Source organism: Eublepharis macularius, chromosome 12, assembly GCF_028583425.1.
Source record: "Eublepharis macularius isolate TG4126 chromosome 12, MPM_Emac_v1.0, whole genome shotgun sequence".
NCBI lineage: Eukaryota > Metazoa > Chordata > Lepidosauria > Squamata > Eublepharidae > Eublepharis > Eublepharis macularius.
In genome coordinates, this window is record NC_072801.1 from 59,630,757 (window position 1) to 59,654,743 (window position 23,987).

At 42.3% G+C, this 23,987-nt stretch overlaps 2 protein-coding genes across 2 annotated transcripts in view; both read left to right on the forward strand.

The window, feature by feature from the left end:
- The window catches only part of LOC129339511 (uncharacterized), a 57,869-nt gene extending 42,108 nt beyond the window's left edge, over positions 1 to 15,761 (forward strand). The window contains exons 19-28 of the mRNA XM_054994091.1: positions 5,417 to 5,487; positions 6,116 to 6,226; positions 8,188 to 8,232; positions 9,091 to 9,191; positions 10,313 to 10,379; positions 11,848 to 11,936; positions 12,502 to 12,606; positions 13,419 to 13,486; positions 14,775 to 14,871; positions 15,567 to 15,761. Coding sequence (XP_054850066.1) covers positions 5,417 to 5,487; positions 6,116 to 6,226; positions 8,188 to 8,232; positions 9,091 to 9,191; positions 10,313 to 10,379; positions 11,848 to 11,936; positions 12,502 to 12,606; positions 13,419 to 13,486; positions 14,775 to 14,871; positions 15,567 to 15,761 — 949 coding nt within the window. The remainder of the gene's footprint in view (positions 1 to 5,416; positions 5,488 to 6,115; positions 6,227 to 8,187; positions 8,233 to 9,090; positions 9,192 to 10,312; positions 10,380 to 11,847; positions 11,937 to 12,501; positions 12,607 to 13,418; positions 13,487 to 14,774; positions 14,872 to 15,566) is intronic.
- A 7,710-nt stretch (positions 15,762 to 23,471) lies between these two features.
- Positions 23,472 to 23,987, forward strand: part of LOC129339512 (uncharacterized short-chain type dehydrogenase/reductase y4vI-like) — a 50,914-nt gene continuing 50,398 nt past the window's right edge. Inside the window, exon 1 of the mRNA XM_054994092.1 lies at positions 23,472 to 23,559. Within this exon, the coding sequence (XP_054850067.1) occupies positions 23,472 to 23,559 (88 nt within the window). The remainder of the gene's footprint in view (positions 23,560 to 23,987) is intronic.

Genomic DNA, 23,987 nt, shown 5'->3' on the forward strand with positions numbered 1-23,987 from the left:
CACATTTCCAACATTTATCTGACATCTGACTGTTTCCCTTAGCTAACTTTTTTGGCGTAAGATACCATCTATAAATCATTTTATAAACATTTTCTCTTATCGTGGTACATGTTGATATCTTTATAGTATTCTACCACAATTTCTCCCAAGCTTCCATCAATATATCCTTATTACAATTTATTGCCCATTTTACCATTTGAACTTTTACTATCTCGTCTTCTGTAAACCATTTCAACAAAATTTTATACACTTTAGATATCAATTCCCCCCACCCCCTGAAGTAAACATTGTTCCAGCTCTGAACTTTCTCTCCTAAAACCTGCTTTCCTCCGATCAGAATCATACAAATCTTTTATCTGCATATATTGAAACCAACCATATCGAAATGGCAATTCTTCATTGTTTTTAATACTATGGTCCACTCTAAGGATATTTTGATATGTCGTCCACTCCTCTCCTTCGTATTCAGTCCTTGGATTGACAACCTCCACTGGTACAATCCACATTGGTGTTTTTTCATTCAAATATCTCTTATATTTGAGAGACTTCGCTTCACAAAATGATGCAAAAACATCATATCAGCCTTAGTCTTTTCATACCATAGATATGCATGCCATCCAAAGGTTTTATTGTACCCTTCCAATGTCAATAGTTTATGGTTTTCCAACAGCATCCAATCCCTCGCCCAAACCAATTGCTTATTGTCTTTCACTATTGGAATGGTCTGCATTAAAAACATTATCCTTGGTAGGACATTCATCTTAATTGCGGCAATACGACCCAACCATGACAGATTTAACCTATTCCATACCATCATGTCTTTATCTATTTGCTACCATAACTTTTCATAATTGTTCTTGAATAAGTCAATATTTTTTGCAGTTAACTCAATACCTAAGTACCTTGTTTTATGAACCACTTCACAATCCGTTATCTTCATTAACTCTTGCTGTTGTTGTTTAGACATATCTTTACAAAGCAGTTTAGATTTCTTTTTATTTATATAAAATCCTGCCAACTCTCCAAATTCTTTTATCTTACCCAACAGTCTTGGCATATTTTGGAGCGGATCTTCCACTATCACCATCACATCATCTGCAAAGGCCCTTACCTTATATGTATACCCTTTAATCTTCATACCTTTAATTTCATCATCTTCACGTATTTGTCTAAGTAAAATTTCCAATACCATTACAAATAACAATGGAGAGAGTGGGCATCCTTGTCTCGTTCCCTTTCTTATCTCCAATTTTTTTGTTATGTCCCGGTTAACAACTATAGCTGCAGATTGGTTTTTGTATGTCATCTTTACTGCTTGAATAAACATCTTACCCATCTGCACTTTTTCCATCATTGCAAACATAAAATCCCAATTTAAATTGTCAAATGCTTTTTCGGCATCCACAAAAAAAATCCAACTTGTTTTCCTGGGTTTTTATCATAATATTCTATTGCATTCAAAACCGTCCTCAAATTGTCCTTTATCTGTCTATCTGGTAAAAAACCTGCCTGCTCCTCCCCCACAAACTCTACCAACCAGATCTTTAACCTCTCAGCCGATATTTTTGCAAAAATCTTATAGTCATTATTTGTTAAGGATATCGGTCTATAATTTTTCACATTAGTCAAATCTTGTGTTTTTTTGGGTATTAATGTAATATTAGCTTCATTCCATGTCTCCGGCAAATCATGACCTTCCAAAATCGCATTCATCACTTTCTGCATCAGCTGCTTCAAGTCCTCTGCCATTACTTTATAAAATTTAGCTGTAAGTCCATCAGGTCCTGGCGCCTTTCCCACTTTTGTATCTTGTATCGCTTCCAAAATTTCCAATGTTGTTATTTCAGCATTTAATTTCTCTCTCAGTTTCTTGGGCACCATTGGTAAAATCCCCGTGAGGGTTTTTAACAATTTGATCTTAAACCTTTTGCTTCCAAGCTGGCAAAAAGATGCCTCTCTGATTGCGGATGAGAGTGGCTCTTTGGCATTCACGGCATAAGGGAGCCAGACAGGGAGGCCTCAGGGTCTTCTTGAGAACTCAATTTAGGAAGAACTATTTAATTCCGTTTTGGCTCTGCTATCCAACAAAGAACTGACAATTACCACCAGATTGGGAGTGTTAAGAGATAAGCTCCGGAGAACAAAAGAGGACCTAATACAACATGAGTTAAAGTCCTCTCCAGTGTCTAATGTACTTGTTACTCAGAGGTGATAACTCTCCTGGCTCCCCTCAACAGTGGTCAATCTAAGGAACTCAGAAGTCTCATTAAAAAAAAACTCAGCAGGAGAATCTTGAGAAAAAAGAAGCCAGAGAACACAGGGATCTTAGCCTGGGTGAGAAACTTGTTCTGGAGGACGTTTCCCTACATAACAACGGTTGTATCTTCCTGGACACTGCTGGTGCCCCATTTTGAAGGTACCCCACAGTTTTGGGGAGGGAATAACATAGAAAACATTATGACAGGATGGGTTATCCTACAAATAAAGAGATGGCAAAACAAGGCTGTGACATGATTGTGCAATTCATTGCAATTCTGTAATTACAATGTCATTTCTTTCTTCTTCCAATTCAACAGTGTCCAAGTTTATTAAAATCTTTCTCCTGCAGCCTTAATGCAGGGGTGCCCAACCTTTTCAAGTATGAGACCCCTTTTTAATCTCAACAAAATTCATAGACCTCTCATCTGATAGTAGTTCAGAGTTGTATTACTATCCACTGACTGAGAAAACCAGCAACAAAAATGAAAATGACAATTCTTAATGCACGGATGGAATTGCCAACCCTTTGCAAGAACTCAATAGCCCCTAAGGTGTCTCCAGCACCCAGATTGGGAACCACTGCCTTAAAAATAAGAATGCCTAATCAGACATTCCATCCACAGGTGGTTCTCTTTCCATTGAATAGTGCAGTTTTTAAAAAGGACTCTACTGGTCTGATTCTCACCTTTAAAGAAGGCTTTAGAACAGTGTTCCTCCCCCTCCTGCTGTCTTTCCTAGCACCCATTTCCAGCATCCTCAAACAAGGAGTCAGTCCTAGTTTTTCTCCACCTCATTGGAACAGGAAAGGCCTCAGGACACTGAGACAAGGCTCACACAACCTCATTTCCGCAACAGGGCTCAGGTCTTGGATAGGATGGGCCTTGGGAGCTCCAGGCAAGGCCAACACAGACTCTCTGGCACCTACCAGGAATCACACACATGCACATTCACAAGAGGCTTTCCTGCCACCTCTCTGGTGACCCTACCTTTTCACTGGGGAAAAGGTAGGGTTACCAGCTTCCTAGAGAAGGGTAAAAAAGCAGAATTAATGGGGTATTATTTACCTCCATACAAAGCAAACCTTCAGCTGCTCTTTTCTGCACATTAAGCCTCTATTAAAGGGTCTCCAGTCTTGTTTGCTACCTTAGAAAAAGCACTGATGGGTTTCTCATGACATCATTATCTAGATGTCCTTTTTCTGGCTGCATTGGTGAAAGTCTGGCGGGGAAGGTAGGGATTTCTGCACTCCCCACCCACATCTAGTGTTTTCCCCCACCACAACTGCTGGCAGGCTGTTTCTAAAAAGTATTGGATATAGGTATATTGCTATAGCATTTGTTACGGAGCAGGGGTGTGTGTCTTTATTCTTTTCTTCCTCCCTCTGATCCTCAGTTTCTCCAGTAGCACCACCACCACCCAAACTGAAACAGGCTTTTCCCTTCACCAGCTCTTGGGGCAAGCTGATGAGCCTCTGAGCATGTATAGAGTTTTAGCACGTGACTGAGCAGTCAGCACACATGTGAAGTCTGACACAACTTATTTTAACCAAGAAAGGTCTTTATGGAACTACAACAGCCTATAGAATATAGGGAACGCACAGGATGGGGAAAATAGATGTGGCACAAGATTTGCAGCCACAAAAAGAAAAGAAAAGAAGTTGCTATGGTTTAACTACCACATTAAGGGTTACTGCAGATTTCATCCCCTTCTTGGGCTGGGCTTCTAGTGCCTGGAGGGGAAAGCAAGCCCACCAATCGGTTCTTCTTACTCTAGCCTCTCTTCCCAGACTGAGGTGGGGGGAGGAATTCCCTTTCCTATATCCAGCCCTCTCGCAGTCACCATGACTAATGGGCTCTCATGTCACGTTCTCGTTGCCCCTCAAGTCTGTTGTCTTATAATGGTACCAAAAGGCTATAACAACACACAATTATTTATCCCCAGAGCTTTGTATGCTAACAGTCTGGCAGATGAAAGGAGACCAAGAAGCAGCTTGAGGATACTTCATAATTTGTGCAAAACACTTGCTCAAGAGGTGGCTAGTGGGAAAATGCTACCAGAATCTGGACTCTATTGTCCATGTGCTTGTATTGTTGTTACCCACATCCGTGGCCTCTTCATTAATTTGGGGGTTTAGGTTTAAAGGAGACAGGTTAGAGGTAGTAACTGAGATCCTCCGTTATTTGCTTATAGAATTCTCAAATAAGTCAGGAAGATAACCATCCTGAAAGATTTTTTTTAATTCAAGAGAAATAAAAGGGAAAACATACAGAAATCACTTATAGCACACATAGGCGGATTCCACACACGTTGGATAATGCACTTTCAATGCACATTATCAATCGTTTAAGGTGGATTTTTTGTTCCGCACACAAAAAAAATCCGCTCCAAATGATCTATAAAGAGGATTGAAAGTGCATTATCCAATGTGTGCAGAATCACTCATATAAGACTAACCAAGAAAATAAGAGAGGAAAGGTGAAAAAAGCAGTTTAGGGAGGGTGATATCAGTTTTGAAGATAGAAGTCCATGAAAACAGCAGGAAAATGACCAGTGTTTCACAAAGAGAAGAAGCCCAAATGAATCTGGAGTGTATGATGGGTCCCAAGACACACAAACATGGAGCACATGGCTGGGGAGCCAGTTATAGGGTGAAATGCTTCTTAGGGCAAGCTGATGTCTTGTTCCCTTGGGGCAAGCTGGCTGGCTCTGGAGGTGGATAATGGAGTTGGGGGAGGCATCCTAAGGTGGAATATAGATAGGAAAGGTGCTTGATGACCCTTTGAGCACCGTATGGGAAAAGCTACCAGGTTTACTAAATAGCTTGGGTGTTGCTTGATTAGGGAAAAAATGTTGGGTGTTGACGGAATGTGTCAAGAGATTCCTGGGAGCCTCCTCGTTCCAAGTGATGAACCTCCAAGGTATGGAGGGGGCTGTTGGTTACCCTGCCGTTCTGACTCCAGACAGGAGCCTGGTAATTTTCCAGGCTCCTGTCTGGTTGGTGTTCATTCTGCCTTCGGCCAGGCAATGCCTTTTGTTTATGGAATACGAGGAAGGAGGTTTATGATATTCCATCAGTAAACTGCCCTATCAACATGAGGAGGGGGTCTGACTGCTAACAGTAGAGGAGAAATTGTATGATGCTTTACCAAACTTTCAGGGAGAAAGTGGAAGCAAAAACTCCTCAGGATTCATTGGATTCCTCAAAACTGGGTGACCAGATAAAGATGAGTAAATAAAAAACTGTGATTGTTACATAATATGATGTCATGATTAAAAAAACCCTGAATGGTTTTAGAAAATCCTTTAATGCTTCTCACCTATTCTCATTCATCAAATTTCCCAGAGAATATCCGCCAAATAAAACAGCACTCCTTTATTTTGCATTTGTGCTGGGCAATTTAAAAATTCCTCCAGGACACGGAGTGTGTTTTTTTCAAACACAGGAAACCATGCATTACAATAAACTTCTCCGCGGAGAAACTATGAATACTTTCCAAATCAATATTTGCATTCGAATCAATGTTTCATTTAATTTATAGTAAAAGATGAGATGGTGTAACAATAAAAAAGAATATGCAAAATAGACATACTGGAAAGCTTTTCATAGATATTTCCTTGTACATGTTCTAGTGCATTGATGGAGACAGCCAATAAAAGATGGTTATCTTATAAAAGGTGTAAAGGGGTGGGGAGTAGGCAGCTGTTGCAGAGAATAGCTATTATCATTCCAATCGATCTGTGGATAGATGAAGGACTCCCAGCATGCTGTGAGGCCCATGGGTGTGCTCACTGTGGGTTACATGTTGTGCTGTTGCCATTCCTTAATAAAAAGCTCAGATGGTTCTTAGTCATTAAGAGAAACTGAGGCAAACGACGAGCATGGCAACTTATCTCCGTTACCCAGACAAGGTGGCAATAGTGACTGGTGGCACCAGTGGCATTGGGCTGGCTGTCGTGAGAGAATTTGGTGAGCATGGAAAGAACAGGGTATGAATGGAGGAGTGGGCAATTTCTGACAACATGTGCTAGAGTCTAACCAGCCAGGAAGACAAGGCAGGCCAGCTCCCTAAATATCCAATCTGGGGTGGAGAGGAAGTGGGAGGGAGTGAAATGTGCTCTTGATATCTTCGGATGCACTTGTGCCTGTCCTGTGAACACAAAAAAGGACTCATGTAGTACCTTGTGGCATAATGTCTTGTGGACTAGAGACTGTTTTTTATACTTTGATGTGTCTTATATAAAAGTTATAATTTCCTTTGGATATGATCCAGAAGTGATTCCTTGCATTAAAAACAGATCACAAAAACTATCCCTATTAGCCCTGGTTCAAATTCTGGGAAGGGCAGCGGGGAGACTGGAGGTGGCATGGTTTCTGTTTTAATAGCAGGTTAGCTACAGCTACTGAATTTCAACCTGTTATAAAGCTCTTGAAGCCCAGGCTTCCAGATTGCAAAGCAGTAATCATACTTCTGGATCCATTGTCTGACACTCGGACTGTGAAGCTGTGGCTGGAAACCTTGGATGCCCATATTTCAAGAGTAAGAGTGGCAGTTTTCTGGCTGGTCTCAGTGTTGGGGTAGGCTTTACCTGTTGAATGCCTTCTTTTGAGGCTGCAATTAATTTGAGGGGTGATGGCAGCTATAAATAGGATGTGTATATGCTGAAGAAGATCAAACTCCTATGCTTTTAGACTTCATAGAAGAGGGTTCCTTGCCACTAAGAGCCAAACTACACGAGACAAATTACACAAGGCTATGCGAGTATCTAGAATCATATCTGTTCCTACCTTCCCGTGTCCATTTTACCCTAGGTGAACATGTGTCCTGTAGCCCTAGTCTGTGTACGTGTCGGGGAAATGATGTAGTCACAGATGCAAGTGTCAATGGTCATAATCAGCAAGTTGCCATTGCAGAGTGTTGATTTGGACAGCTTCCACTTCCCTCTCCCATCTTTTTGCCCTTAGATCCAGCTTATACCCAAACTGTTTTGCTTTTAGTCTGGCATGTTTTAAATTCTCCCATTTTCTAGTTGACGCCACCGCCTCCCTACTCCTCCTTCCTGCACCCTCCTCTTCCTCTCCATGCAGCGTCTTTGGTCAGGATAAAGAGGAGGTGGGAAGAAAGATCAGGGCAACACAGTTAAGCATCTGAGTAAAAGTTTAGAAACATGCCTCATCCATGAACCAGAAAAGGACAGAGTGGAGGATAATCATTCTCCAGGGCTGTTTTCACATGCCCAAAAGCCTCCAGAAAATCATGCAAAACTCACGGCATGACAGGATCAGAAATTGTGCCATTAAATGGGCTCATGACAGGAAATCATACTATGAAGATGCTGTCGTGCTGTGGGTTTTGTGCGATTTTCTGGAGGCTTACAGGTGTGTGAAAACGGCCCAGTTCGGCTCGGCAATACAGAGCAAATTCAGTACATTTGAGCATTGCTTCCAGTGGGAAATGTGATTCCGGGCTTTCTGGGCATTTGGGATGCATTTTAGGGCCGAATTTTACCAAATTTGCAAGGGACCTACTGTTAACTGTCCACTAAAGACCCCCAAGTTTCAAGGAGATTGGGCCCTGTGTAAGACATGATCTATGAATTTCCCCAATTGCTGTCAGTTTCTCTACACAATAGGGAAAAAAGGGGTGGCTGATGGTACCTTCTTTGGGGGGCCATAAAATGCCCCCCAAGGTCCAAAATCCACCAAATTTGCCAGGAACCTACTCCTCCCTGTCCTCTAAAGACCCCCATAAATTTTAGGGAGGTTGGACCTTGGGAGACTTAAATGGTGAAAAACACACCATTTAAGTCAGACTTGAAAACAAAGAAAGTCAGACTTGTAAACAAAGAAATAAATCTAGTGGTGTGCATCTCTGTGTGTGCCAAGCCTCTGAGTTTTGTTATGCATTCCTTTCTCCCCTTGCCCTTCAGTTCGTCAAGGTGCCAAGGTGGTCTTCTGTTCACGAGCATCAGGAGGTGAGTCAAGAACCACTTTCTTCACCCCCATGACAGGCTCCCCTTATTTGCTTTAAAAATGCTGCCTCTACAATGAAACTTCTTCAGGCAACTTGCAAACAAAAACTAATTAAAATCAGAGAGGCACATAAAAATTAATTATAAAAAACATTAGAAACCCTGCAAGATCACTACAAAAAGATTAAAAAGAGTTAGTTGCCTCAAATGATTTATTCATTTATCGTTTTTATACTGGTTCTCTTCAGTTAAGGCCTCCCCCTAGAAGCTGACTATAAAAACAATATTCAAAGAACACCTGGTTTAAAAGTCCAGGTAAAAAGAAATGTTTTGACCTGGTGAGGCTCAAGGTGAGAGGCAGTCCACTGGTTTGGCAGCCACCCATATCATCCCTGCAGGCATGGAGAGCAAGGCTTCAGGAGAAGATCTTAACGGGGTGGGTGTGGGTGGGCGGGCAATATGGGAGCATGCAGCTCTTCAAGAACCCTGACTCCAAGGCATTTATGACCTTGGAGGTAAGAACTGACTCTCTGCATTGATTGTGGGCAGGAACAAATAGGCAGCTAGTGAGAGTTTTGGGCACAACCGTGAGATGATCCCTTTAACCAGCCCCTTACTGCTTCCAATATATATTAGGTTAGCAAATATAAAGAAAATACGAGCCTTCCTTTCTTCAAATGGAGAAAGCAACCAAGCGAGGGGAGGAATACTCTTAACATGTTTAGCAAATGTGCTTTTGTGCATTTGGAGCTTGGGCACAACTGGAAAAACAGATGCAGGGATAAAACAAAGGCTATGCAAAACAAGAAAGGGATGAAAGATTAATTCCTCTGGCAACTATTCTGTTGTATCCCCATGCAGCGGAAAGGGGACAAGCAATTCAGAGAGAGCTGCAGGATTCTGGGTGCCCAGGCGAGGCGTTCTACCAAGCCTGTGATGTCCGCAATGAGACAGACATTAAGGTATGCAAAACCTGGGTAAATAGTGGTGCTTCCATGGGGTTCTTCAGCATTTCCCAGAAAGGTACTTTTATTTCTGTACCCCAAACCATTCTGCATATACTATTTCACCGTTGTCTGAATGGATTGTAACAGTGTTCTTCTGGCCCTTTCCTCTTGACTTATGCTCCCCTTTCATACATTCTCTGTCACCTGCTGAGTCCCGTATCTCTCCTATGCTGAAGTGCTTGCATGAGGTCCCACTTGATTCCACCATCAACTTTAAAGTTCTAGTCCTCACTATTGTAGAAGATCCTTTTCTTGACTGGTGTAAGAGGGTTCTGGAGTCTGACTATGGGCAGGGCTCAGTGGCTGAGCACAAGCATTGCCTCCTTTTTTGTGGGACCAGTCGGAGCAGCTCACACAACTCACACTTTTGTATCAACCAAATGCCTGAGCTCTTCCCAAGCTGCATCTGGCTTTGTCCCCCACCATACACATGTACACTCTTCTTTGGACACTAAGTTTACCAATCCCAGCCTCCACCCTCCAACACCATTCACTTGACCAGCAGTGGAAATGGACCCAGGAGCTCCAGAGCTCTTCCTTGCTGCTGCAAATGATGCCATTCCTGGCACAACAAGTTTATTTTGGGTTTTTTCCACCCAGAGTATATGTGATTTCTATATATCCCATTCTTATCCTCAGGGCCACGTAGTCCCATGAAGGACCCTAACACACATTATTCAGGGAAAGTTTAAATTAAATTCCTGGTGGCAGCATTATCTACCCAGAGGGTGTAAGAACAAGAGGGTTTAAGGTGCAAATGGGCACAACAAGGAAGAACTCCGAAGTGCAGGGCTGGAGCAGGCATATGCTTTGTGCACATTAGTTGTTTCCCCTGCATGCTCCTCATGACCCTCCCATCCCCCAGGTGGGGCTCTAGGGGACCTGGAAACCTTATGGTCACTCCTCTCCTCTCTTCCTAGTTGCTACCCATCATTCTCTGTCTTCCAGGCTCTCTCTCAGTGCTTCAAACAAGTTTGGCCTGGGGAAGTTGTAATGGTTTCTTGCACCTGAATCACAGGATTCTCAATTCTGTTTTTATCCTTGCCCTCATCTCTCTCTATCTTCTGTTTCTGCAGAGGTTGATTTTGATAACTGTAGAACGTTACGGATGCCTGGATTGCCTGGTGAACAATGTTGGAGATGGTGAGTGATTTTCAAACTGTTAGGCTCAGAGAAGAATGTGGGTTGGATGCGTCTGGGTGCGAGTGTGTTCCTTGATTATTCCGAAGCCAGCATTGACTTGTTTAACAAAGGGTTTGAGGAACAGTTTTGCATTCTTTGGTGCAAAGAGGGATAGAAGAAGACCCTGCAGAGGCAGAAAGCTCTGGCCAGACTGTACTGTAGGGACGTGCCTTCTTTCCCAAGGGGTTTTTCTGTGTCTGTCTGCAGAATGCTATTTGTAGGCTTTTCTTTTAGAACTCTGCACAGTCTCACTCATCTCACAAGGCAGGAAGCTTCAGCTCTTTTCCTTGTATCCAGTTTGTTGATTTTCTATCCAGTGTATGAATGGAACCAAGTTTTTGTTGCCCTTCATTGGTTCAGTGTCCTGGCCGCTGCATAGGAACTCTGCCAATAACAATAACTTTGCAGGTTACAAATATAATATTTATTTTTATTTATTTAATGCAATTTGTATTCCACCCTTCCCACAGCCTGCAGGCTCAGGGCAGATCACATACATCAAAAACACACAATAATTTACACTAGATACATTTAAAATCACTTAAAACAATAATACAATATTTAAATATTTTAAAAATCTATATAAGGCAGCACCAAAACAATCAATCGCTGTTACCCATCAATCAATAGTTCACATTCAGCAGAGCAGCCATTAGGTGGTGGATGGTTCTATACAGGGAGGGACTCAATGTCCTCTATTTGGCTGATGGGGGCCTGACTCAGCCCCGATCATACGCCTGGCGGAACAGCTCCGTCTTACAGGCCCGGCGGAAGGATAGCAGATCCTGCCGGGCCTTGGTCTCACTTGACAGAGCGTTCCATCAGGTTGGAGCCAGGACTGAAAAGGCCCTGGCTCTGATTGAGGCCAGGTGGGCCTCCCTGGGACCAGGGACCACTAGTAGTTGCTTATCTCCTGATCAGAGCATCCTCTGGGGCACATATGGGGAGAGGCAGTCCTGCAGATACACAGGTCCCAGTCCACATTGGGCTTTATAGGTAAGTACCAAAACCTTGAGTCTGATTAAAGAATCACAGTGTCCTAACAATACAAACTATTTATATAAAGTTCATGGAATCCCCTTCCATGAGGCCCCTTGTCTCCCACACCAACCCTTTCTAAAGAAAATACTATCTCCTTTTAAAGAATAATTAACTTATGGGTGCTGCTCTTTCAGGATATAGTGATGGCCCTTAGTTTAATTGGAGGATTAGACTGATTAATGGAGGATTGGCTCATCAATACTGATTGGCCATGATGATGAGACAAAACCTCCATATTAATTCTTTAAAAAGGATTACTTACCAAACAAACCACCATGAAAACCATTATCATGTTTTAGGGCTGGGGATCTGTTCTCTTGCTCCTTGTAGATCTTGCCTCCGTGAAACTCGCTTCCCTTTTATATCCACTTAACCCTCTTGCAAACAGGTTATTTTGAAGCTATAGATGATGTGAGCGCCCAAGACTTCTGCAACATCATGGAAATCAACGTTGTGAGTGGTTTGTTAGCATCAAAGGTGAGTGATTCTAACGTATAAGCACTTTTCTTCTTCCCTGGGGCAACTGGCTTCCTCCAGAGCTGAGAGTCAATTAGAAAAAACCCTGAAGTGGCATATGTTTTAGAGGTGCAATACTTTCCCTGCATATTTCAGCCCTCTGTTGCCCAAATCCCAGCAACAGGGGAAGGGCCATAGCTGTACAACTGAGGACCTGCTTTTCACCCTAAGCATTCAGCTGATGACCTGTTTGCACTCAAAGCATTTACCCTTACCATCTTCAGCTGCAAGATTCTCCAGTAGCTTTGCTGGGAAAAGTATCTGCAAATAGGCTATTCTAAGCTAGGAGGATTAATGGTCCAACTCCAATATATGGCATCATCATCAATTTTCTGTTTTGAGTTCGGACACTCTTTTTCCCCTTGATATTTGAAATCCACTTCCCTCTAGTTTCCCTCTGATTGGCTTAATGTTGTATACCATCTCCCCCCACCCCACACACCATGAGATGTGCTGGGTTGGGTTTGGCAATATGGGCTGCTTCGTAGAGTTGTTGTCTTTTGTACTAATAATAATTTGTGTATAGCATGCACTGCCCTACTTACGGAAAACGAGAGGAAACATCATCAACATTGCCAGTCTTATCGGTGTTCTTGGGGTGAAGCACGGTGTGTCGTATGTCTCGAGCAAGGTAATCCTCCTGACCCAGGGACAGAATCAGTTGCCAATATATTCGAATTTTTCTGCTCTTCTGCCTTTAATAGCTGCTTGATTGGCAGGTGAATGTTTCCACAGCATGGAGGTAGACAAGCTCATGAGCTTTAAAAAGCTCCATGTACTGACTTTTGTAAATTAAGTTGCTACTAAAGCCACAAGAGGAGGCCAGTTTGGTATTTTTCAGGTCAGTTGATGATTCTCATACATGAGGTTAAACCTGGTCTGTAAACTGTAAAGGTTTTATGAAACGTACCTGTGCCTTCTTTTCACTAACAGGATGAGAAAAGCTCAATTAAACCTCAAAAGTGAAAAGTTCCTAAGCCTTTCACCTTCACCTATGAACCCAAAGTCAGGTTGCCAATCATTTGAGAAAAAAATAACATCTCTCTTTTAACAGATGTTTAATAGGAATGTTTTTTACAAGGTAATATCATTTACCTCCATACTCTGAAAACTTTGGCCCCTGCAGTATGTTTGCTCCCCCCCTCCCCTGCCATTTTACCTATCCAGGTAGAAAAGAGCTGTGTGGGGATGGTGAAGATGGGTGGTGAAAGTCAATGCTGATGGATGAGGAGTCCTGGACCTACACCCTGTATTGTGTCCACTAGAGTTGCCAACAGGCCTTGGAAAAAAGTGTCCTTTCCCAATAGAAGTATAGTAGCCACTTAGATGGGAGACATTATCACAAGAAACTCCTTATACTCATCAGACTGGAGTCAAAGGCATAAAAGGAGGCCATGCTGTTTCTGGTCAGTTGGCAACCCTACTTGTGCTTTTGTCTTGCAGGGTGCTGTGATTGCAATGACCAAAGCCCTGGCTGTAGATGAGAGCAAATATGGAGTGCGAGTCAACAGGTAAAACTTATTCTCCATAGAGAATTCCCTCAGTGCACATTGAATATCAGGAAAGAAAGGCAGGTCCTCCATATCCAAATGCCAGAGAGGGAGAGGGAGAGAGAGAGAGAGAGAGAGAGAGAGTGTAGGGAATGGTAATGGTAATGGTGAATTGGCATTCTCAGAGTGTAATATCTGGACAATTGGGGCTGAGATTACTTTCTAGAGCAGCTATAAGTAGTACAAAGGCCCCACATTTCTTTTGTCTTTCAAATATTGTTCCTTATGAGAACAGAAACTCAACGAATAGATTCAGCACAAACTATAATAATTTCTAGAATTTAAGTTTAAGAAATGAATCCCGTTGTTTTCAAACCCAGTGGAATAACTGGTTTTCCTTAAAGCTGTGCATAGGAAATGTCTTTAAAGATGAGTGTTCATTTCAGTTTGTGTGATATCAGCAAAGCATTGATACTCCTGCACTGACAGATAGAGAAGGTGGGAGGTGTCTACCTACTAAATGAGGTCTCTCCCAAGTGTGCAGAAAAGTACTAAATAAAGAAAAATAAGAAACTCCAGCTTCAATGACAGCCAAATCTGCTCCAGGAAGTCCAGAATGTACAAAGCAGCTGAGAGCCAAGCCACAAGTGACGAATGACACTTGCCTGGCAAGTGAACAGACTCACTTGTATTCCTCCCTGTTCACTTGCTCTCCACTTGATCACTACATGATCAAGTGGAGCACAAGTGGAGGGCAAGTGAACAGGGAGGAATACACGTGAGTCTGTTCACTAGCCAGGCAAGTGTCATTCGTCACTTGTGGCTTGGCTCTAAGAGTCAGTTAAAGGAGAAAAAGACGTGCGTCTGGGTGTGTGTGGGGGGACCAACATGCCTAAGAACTTACAGAATCCCAGAGGAGAATATTTGGTGAAGCAGATAAAAGCCCTGCAGTGATTCCTTGAAAGCCTGCAGCTTGAATAACCATCTGTTCCTTTAAAAAATCATTTAAGTTATTGCTACAGCTTTTTCTTGTGCCACAAATAAATGATTTGTTAATTCCGCATGGGCTGTGATTGAAGAGGCAGCGTTCCATACTGTATTTTCCTGGAAGGCATACATGAATAATCGTGCATAGCACTGTAAGGTGAATCAATTCATAGAGTGTGTTCAGCTGTGAGATGGAAGTTAATATCTTTTGAGAAATAGGAAAGACGCTTCTTCAAAACTCCTTCATTTGGAAATATATTTCTTGATATTTCTTTATGCCTCAGCCCTTCTTGTTTTAATTCTGAAGTATTTTGAATTCTAGCGTCTCACCAGGTAACGTCTGGACTCCTTTGTGGGAAAAGTATGCCAGTGAGTTATCGGATGGAGAAGGAAGAATCCAGGAAGGCAAATATAATCAGGCAAGTGCGTTGCAGGAAAACGGGAAAGGCGCTGCTTCTCATCTGGTCCGGCCGTCCTTAGGGCGGGTTCTGAGATTCTCCCCGAACGACAAGTACAGCGATGAGGGCCTGGGTGGATATCACTGCACTGCATGTTCTGGGAAGCAGAAGTCCTAGTGTGGCTGGATACAGAGGGTGGATGCTCTTGGACTTCTATTTGTCCTATGGAAGAAGCATCCTTGCTGAGCTCCCCCCCTGCCCCAAGGCACTGTCTCCTGATCTCCCAAATCAGAACTGGCAACTCTTCCTCTACCATGCCCTGACCCAGATGGGCCAGACTATGCCAAATCTCAGAAACTAAACTGGGATAGATCTGGTTTGTACTGGGATGGGAGACCACCAAGATTGGCTACCCAGAGGCTGGCAGTGACATACTCCTCTGAACACCTCTTTCCTTGAAAACCCTACAAGGTTACCATAAAGCAGCTGTGACTTGATAGCAAAAAAGAGAAAACTTCTACCATATGTAAGATGGCAATAATAGGTAGGGCTGTGAATACACTGGTAGGAAAAAAAATTGAAAGTCAGAATTCTGCACCAAAGAAACCTGAATTCTACTGGTCATAAATCTCTCCCTGACAAGATTCAACTCACGATCTAATTTCACATTAGGTGAGTGTAGAATTTTACATTTCTCTTCTTTTGAAAACTTATAGCTTCTGGGACGTTTTGGGACCCTAGAAGAGGTGGCCTTGGGCGTCCTGTACCTGGCTGCTGATGGAACTTTCTGTACTGGTTTCAACCTCATCATTGGTGGTGGAGCAGAAGTCGGCTTTGGGAAGAAGGACGAGGTGGATCCTAACGCTGGCCCAAGAACGAAAGGGTGTGCCCCGAACTCCTCTAGGAAGTAATAGAACTGCAATGTGGGATGGGCATAAGAGCGAAGAGTCTTGCTGTCATTTATTTAAAGTCACCCTCCCAAGAATAAGTGCTCCCAAAAGACATGCATTATTTAATTTAATTTAATTTATTATATTTATATTCCGCCTTCCCCGCTTTCGCAGGCTCAGGGCGGATGATGATGTAGCAAAAGAAAAACAAACAAAGGAGACTTGAGATTCAGTACTGTGTAGAGGTCAGTGTTGGACTAGGCGCATTCAGCTATAAAATTCATTCAATGGCCTTGGGCTAGCCACGGTTACTCAGACTAAGCTACTGTCACCAGGGGATGATGTTAATAGAAAGAAGAGACCCGCATGTGTCATGTAAACGTTTTCTTTTTTTGAGGAAAGGCAGGATAAAAATCATCCTTTACAAACACACTGGTTCAGATATGCCACACTGATCAACAAGTCTCTGGTATTTTAATTCTTGCAGGGAGATTTGCTACTTTTTAAACTGTTCCCTCTAGTTGGTCCCTTTATTTTTGCTTTGGTCCACATCAGATTTCTACCAGATGCAGCCTCCTTTAAAAGGTCAACATATTCTTTCCCAGTTCTTGGATTTTATTAAAGTCTTCCTGTTGATGTTTTCTGTTGAATTCCCTTGACTGACAACTGTGCATGTTCTTATCTCAAATCCCACCATCCAATAAAGTCATGGCTCAGTGAAAAGTGGTGCCATAAATATGTTTTTGCTGTTTGGTTTTGAGCCATGTATGTTAATTTCAAGACCTACCCTACCTAGCTGAACTGGATTTGGTGCCCCCTCAGCTTCCTTTCCCTTCACCTCCAAGCTCTCTCCTGGATTAGTTTGTTTCTCACCTTTCATCTCCTTTCAGGTTGTTTATGGGCAAATTGTGCTTGCTTCTAACCAAAGCGGTGGTGAAGTTGGTACCTCATCCTGAAATACCACCAAGCTGTTGAATCAAGGATGAAAATGTCATCCAAGTTTTTCAAATGCCACTGTCAAAATATGTTCACTCTGATGTTTCAGGGAAAAACCTTGTCACTGTGAAAGATTTCCTCAGAAACCATAAATATTCTCTAAATAGAAAAGAGTCCAGTAGCACTTTTAAGATTAACCAACTTTACTGCAGCATAAGCTTTCAAGAATCACAGTTCTCTTCATCATAAATATACTCTGAGATTCTCAAATATGGCCCTGCAGCTCAGAACCATTCTCATTCTCTCCTGCCTGCCTCCCCCCCGCCCCTTGGTGGACTTAGCAGCTGAAGACTTCAGTTAACTTAAATCTTTCAAAGAAGGTGTGAAAACTGAACTAGTTTTCTAGAAATCGTTGAAGGAGGCATGGTGATGGAGATGATACACAGATCTGGTAGGTACATGTGTGGGAATAGGGAAAAACAGCTGTGGCAGTCCTCATTTGAGACAAGGATTCTCCCCTCCTTTGATTACTTGTCCTTGCAGCCCAGATGGTGTCTGTGTCCTGTGATGGAGAATCTATCATGCGTAACAGTGTTCTCTCAATTGCTGGTTTTGTTCTGCAAAGACTCTTTTCTGAAGGAGGGGACTCAAGGAAAGTAGAGACATCTTTATAGCACGAGCACAAAGAGGTGAAAAGGGGAAAAGGTACCAAACACAGATAGTTACTCTTGCCAAACACACAAGATCCACACTCACACACACACTCCTGACAGTTTCTCTAGGGAAGTTTTCTTTATGTCTGCACTCTGAGACACATGTTCCGACTCACAATGCGTAGAGGTGCAGGGCATTGCCTGTGTGGTTCCACCAATTAATCTGTTACACAAATGAGGATCTTCTTGAGAGTTGAGAGAATTAACATGCAAGAGGCAGCAAGAGGAGGGTAAGTAGCGAGATCTTTCACCTGTATACAGGGATTGTTCCTCTAGGTAACTCTTTTAATAAACAGGCAGATGTTCAACTAAAAGAGTTTTTATTTATAAGATAATAAAGATCAATTGCAAACAAAAACATACAGCAAACACAGCTAAATAGAAAAACGAGGAAGAAAATTGGAGAGAGTTATAGGGTTGGTGTTAGTTACCAAACCAGAAGAGAAGAGGGTGTCCGTGAGAGAGTAGAGTTGAGCAACCAGTGCTTCATGACAGGAAAAACGAGGCTCAGACAGGGGTCTAAAGGTGGATGCTGAATCTGAAGGTATGCACGCAATTATGGTGGCCCAATTAATGGCCCAGTTATACTGTTATATCTGACTGCTAACGCAGACTGGCAGAGGCTCCCTTTGGTCTTTCATTTCATCTACTCCAAGATCCTTATCTAGTGATGCTAGGGATTGAACCTGGGACCTTCTGCATGCCAAGTAGGTGCTCTGCCTCTGAGCTACAGCCCCTCCCCTGAAAGATGTAAAACCCCACGCTGAGCATGCCTGATCGTCTGAAGTACGTTGAGTCATTCTCATGTTACTATCAATGCATCTGCAGCTGAACATTTGAGTGAAACTGCACATTTATCTAGGGACTGGTCCCCTTGAGTCTCATGGAGAAAGATGGACTATACATAACGTAAATAATTTGTAAAGTGAACACACACTCACTTTTTCTTCACAGACAGGTGTATGTATATGTTAAATGTACCGTGAAGAGAGTGCTAGTATCAGTTTGTGATACTAGTCTGTGTGCTAGGCCTCAAACTGGAAGCCTTGCTCCATAAACTAAATAGCAAGAAATAGCTGCTTTTGATCTGCTATCTCCAGCAGCTGAAACAAGACTTCTTGATGTACTTCTAAATCTTTACATCGTTCTTTACCTTTATCAATCTCCTGTAAATTTGGTTGAGTTGCCTTTTGGACCTCTGCTAATCCTGCTGTAAATTCTTGTTTTAAAGCTGAAATAGCCTTTTTAATCTTATCCCCTGCTTGTTTAATTTGCTGTTGACTACATTCTTTTGACTTTTTAATTTTTCTTGGGTACATTCTTCAGATTCTTTCATTTGAGCAGTGATGGTTTGTGATTGTGTAGCCAAAGTCTCTGAATTTTTTCCATAAGATCTGAAGAGTCTAGTTCATCTTGTGACTCTTTTTGTTTTTCCCCCTTCTTTCTTTTTTCTCATAGGCATTTTATGTAGTCTATTTGACATCCTTTCTGTAAATATCACATACAAACTTTTCATTTGCTTGTTAAGCACCTAAATTTATAACGAATACTTAATTATCATATTATCCAACAGCTTGTTAAATTCTAATGCTTTATAACATTATCAATTTACAAAAAATATAAACAAGACTATTTAAAAATACCAATTACTGTTCAATTTAGTTTCATTCTATCCTCTTAAGGAGGAGGAGAAATATGAAAGATAATTAGGTTAAAAAGAGTATGAAGAATATTAATTTACTAAAATTTAAGAAAAACACAAATAAGGCTTATAGAGTAAATGCAGGGTGAAAAATTTAATGAGTGTTAATATTTTTTGTTGTTTTTTCAAAATTACTAATTTGAAAAAGATTTCTGTTAATAATGTTAATATGGAATAAAATTTTAGCTACTCTTTCATGTTTGGCCAGCAGATGGCAGCAAAGATGATAAAATTGAAAAGTTGCTGACTCATAACAGGTCACCTTTCAAATGTGCCTTCTCAAAGGGGTGAGAGAGAGATTAATCACCTCTCTACTGATGTTTAAGATACGATGTTGATACCCAGGAGCTGTGTCCATACACCTTAGCAGCTCGCCATCTTCCTCCAGACGGGAGTACCTTCTTTCTAAAGGGGTTTTTCCTTGTCTGTCTGCAGAATGCTGTTTTATGCTTTTCTTTTAGAACTCTGTATGCTCTCGCTTAACTTACAAGGTAGTGAGCTTTAGCTCTTCTCTTTGTATCCAATTTTATAATGTTCTATCCAGTTTATTAATTTTCTATCTGGTCTATTAACTCTTTTCTTTTTACAGAGGAAAAACGTGGTAGCCTTATTAACACAAATGGAGGTATTTTTAACGGGAGGTACCATCTTTCATAATATTACTCAGATAATATTTTGCTGTGGAAAACTTATCCGAGTTATTATGCACACACAGACACAAATACATACTAGTGATTGCCAAGTTTATTTAATACCAATTTCAAATCCCCCCCTTCCCCACAATGGCACAGATCACTGGGGAAAGGATAGGGTTACCAGCTACCTAGAAAGAGGGAAAACAGCTGGATTAATGAGGTGTTACCTCCATGCAACAAAAACCTTCAGCTGCTCTTTTCTGCACATTAAAATTAGGACATTATTCTCCAGGTTTGATGGTAACCTTCGGAAAAGCATCAATGACTTCCTCATGATATCATCGGAGGCTGTTTTGATATTAAAAAGCCTGTTCACAACATCCTCCCCTTAAGCTGGACAATACACAGAAAAACTCACAGAGATTTCTGCCTACAGTCATTCAGCTTAAGGGAAGGATGTTGTGACCAGGCCTTTTAATATGATACTAGCCTCTGATTCACCTATTTATAATCAAGCTCTGACTTAGCCCACAGAACGAGGAAGAGCAGGGCAACTGAAATGCCATTTGCTCAACTTGAACTGGAACTGCAAGTGCTCCAGTTGCATCTTCAGGAAAACAAATCCAGGAGAGCTCATGAGCCAGCCCTACAAGACAGTTGGGCGGAGGGGGAGGGCTGCTCAGCCCAAATGCGCCTCCCCCCAGTACTATTACGGTGGACTTTCAATGACTACCTTGATTTTTGGATCAGGAAGATGTGCATTTTTTTTTGTAATTTGAGAGGGCTTCCACAGAGCAGAACTTCCCCAAAACAGACTTCTTACACGTTCTGAAACCTCAAGTGAGTGGGAGATTGCTCAAGCTCCTAGTAGTGGAAGATCCTGCTCAACTTGGCAACTATGATAATTCAGAAACAAAGCTGTGCTGTGGGGGGGGCTGTTCCCTGAGCTTTGTAGGCAAATGGTCCAGCACATGAAACGAGACCAAAGAGAAGCTTGGGGATACTTCATAGTTCGCACAAGATAAATCCTCAAGATATAGCTGGTGGGGAAATACTACCAAGATCTGGGCTCTATTGTCATCATGCTTGTAGTGTAACCCAAACAGGTGTTCTTCTAATAAATTGGGGGAATTAACTTTAATGGAGATAAGAGAGAGGGGATAACTGGGATTCTCCAACTACATTTACGTGGATTATTCCCTTAGAGAAATCTCAAACAAGCCAGGCAGATATCCAACTTGAAAGGTTTTTTTATCAAACAGAAATAAAAGGGGAACTCTAGAGAAATCATACACAGCACACATACAAGACTAACAAAGAAAAACAGTGAGGAAAGGTTGAGAAAGCAGTTTAGGGAGGGCGATAACAAAGAAAAACAGTGAGGAAAGGTTGAGAAAGCAGTTTAGGGAGGGCGATAATTACCACTCTTGAAAAGAGGTTCACAAAGATAGATGGAAAAAGACCAACTTTTCACAAAGAGAAGCATCCCAAACATACTTGGGAGTGTACGATGGGGCCCAAGTAGAGATGGGCACGAACAGAAAAAAACCCGAACATGATGTTTGTTGTTCGTTGCCATCCACGAACAGGGACTCACGAACAACCATGAACATGGCCCTGTTCACAAACGTGTTCGTGGTTGGCTGTTCGTGGGCGCCAGCAGGCTCTCCTCCAGCCATCATCCAAGTTTGGTCAATATCCCTACTGCACCACTTCCAGAAACCAGACCTGAGCAGGCACCAGGAAAGGTTCCAATAATAAATAATAGCTTGGCTCCAGAGCCTGGCAGCAGCCCTGGAACTTGAAGGGGTAGATCCCTATCCCACCACACACAAAGAAAATTCAAGCATGAATGCACTCTATCAAACTGCCAACAGTATCTCTCCATCTCCACTGTCTGCAAACCAATCCAGAGCTGGGAGCCCCCCTCCCCACTGGTCTTTGCTCCCTTGTAACAAATTTGGAGCTCCACACTTGAAAGGAAGACCTGCCTGTCAAGCTAAATTGGGCTTAGATTGGGGTTTCCAGGGCAACAGCAGGAGTTCAGACAGAGTTCAGATAATCCCTGCCTAAATTGCCAAGGGAATTGATTGCAGGTGCCAGACTGCAACGAACGAGGCTTGCAACAACCACCTGTTCATTTAGAATGGGGCCTCACGAACAGCTCGTTAGTGAACAGCAGATTGGGCTATTCATGGCTTTTTTTGTTTGTATTGCTGTTTGTGCCCATCTCTAGTCCTAAGACACAGGGCCAAGCTACACATGACGAATGACACTTGAACAGCAAGTGTATTTCTCCCTGTTCACTTGTCCTCCACTCAATCCACTTGCCGTTCAAGTGTCATTCGTCATGTGTAGTTTGGCCCATTGACACACACAAAGCACATGGCCAGGGATCCCAGTTATAGGGTGAAATGCTCACTGGAGCAAGCTGACGTCTCTGTCCCCCAAATAATGGCTTAATGGCTGTTTCCAGAGGTGGACAATGGAGTTCAGACAGGCTGGTATGAAAGGTGCCAGATGACCCTTTCAGCATCAGATGGGAAAAGTGATCTGGTATGCAGAATAGCTTGGGTATTGCTTGATTAGGGGAAGAAAGGTTGGGTGTAGGCAGGAGGAGTCAGGTGCTTCCTGGGAGCCTCATTGTTCTATGTTCTGTTTTTCCGGAGGCTGGAGGGGGCTGTTGGTCAGCCAGCCACTCTGACTCTCCTCCTGGTAATTTTCTAGTCTCCTGTCCAGTTGGCATCCATTCTGCCTTGGGCCAGGCATTGCCTTGTGCTTATGGAATATGCGGAAGGGGATTTATGATATTCCATCAACAAACTGCCCTCTCAGTGTGAGAAGGGGTCTGAAGGCTAACAGTATGGGGAAAATTTTATTATACTTTATCAAACACTTTGAGGGAGAAGGTAGAGGCAAAAACTCCTCAGGATGTGTTGGTCACTTCATAGCTGAGTGACCAGATACAGATGAGTATAAGAAAAATAGTGATTGTTACATAATACGTCATGATAAAAAACTGTATCTGGACACTCAGCTAGGAGGTTGGCAATGCATCCTGAGGAGTTTTTGCCTCCACCTTCTCCCTTAATGACCTGGAGGAACTTTTAAGTTGTCCAACACAAATGCAAAATAAAGCCATGCAGTTTTATTTGCCAGATATATTCTCTAGGAAACTTGATGAAAGAGAATTGGTGAGAGTTTCCTAGAGAATATCTGCCAAATAAAAGAGCGCTCCTTTATTTTGCATTTGTGTTGGGCAATTTAAAAATTCCTCCAGGACAAGGAGTGTGCTCTTTTCAAGCAGAAGGAACAGTCCATTACAATAAACATCTCTGCTGAGGAACTGTGAATGCCTTCCAAAGCAATATTTGCATCTGAATAAATGTTACATTTAATTTCTAGTAAAAGATAAAACAATAAGAAAGAATATGCAAACTAGACAATCTGGAAAGCTTTTCCAGATATGTCTTTATGCGTTTTTTAATGCATAGATGGAGACAGCCAATAAAAGATGGTTATCTCATATAAGGTGTAAAGGGGTGGGGAGTAGGCAGCTGTTGCAGGGAATAGCTATTATCATTCCAACATATCTCTGTAGAGATGAAGGACTACATCTCCCCGCATGCTATGAGGCCCAAGGCTGTGCTCACTGTGGGTCACCACGTGTTGTGCTGTTGCCATTCCTTAATCAAAAACTCAGATGGCCTTTAGTCATTAAGAGAAACTGAGGCAGATGGCTAGCATGGCAACTTACCTGCGTTACCTGGGCAAGGTGGTAATAGTGACTGGTGGCACCAGAGGCATTGGCCCAGCCATCGTAAGAGAATTTGGTGAGCATGGAAAGAACTGGGTATGGATGGAGGAATGGGCAATTTCTGCCAACAGGTGAGGGAGTCAAGCCAGCCAGGAAGACAAGGAAGGCTAGCTCTCTAAATATCTAATCTGGGGTGAGAGAATTTGGGTGGGAAAGAAAGTGCTCTTGATATCTTCAGAGGCACCCGTGTCTGTCCTGTGAACACAAAAAGGACTCATGTAGTACCTTTTTGCCTAAGGCCTTGTGGAATAGAGACTATTTTATTAGCCTTTGACATACTCTATATAAAAGATATAATTTACTTCACATATATTCCAGAAGTGATTCCTTGCATTGAAAACTAGTTACAAGAACTATCCTTATCCAATGTGGTTCAAATTCTGGGAAGTGGAGGAGGGAGGCCGGAGGTGGCATTGTTTCTGTTTTACTAATAGTTAAACTACG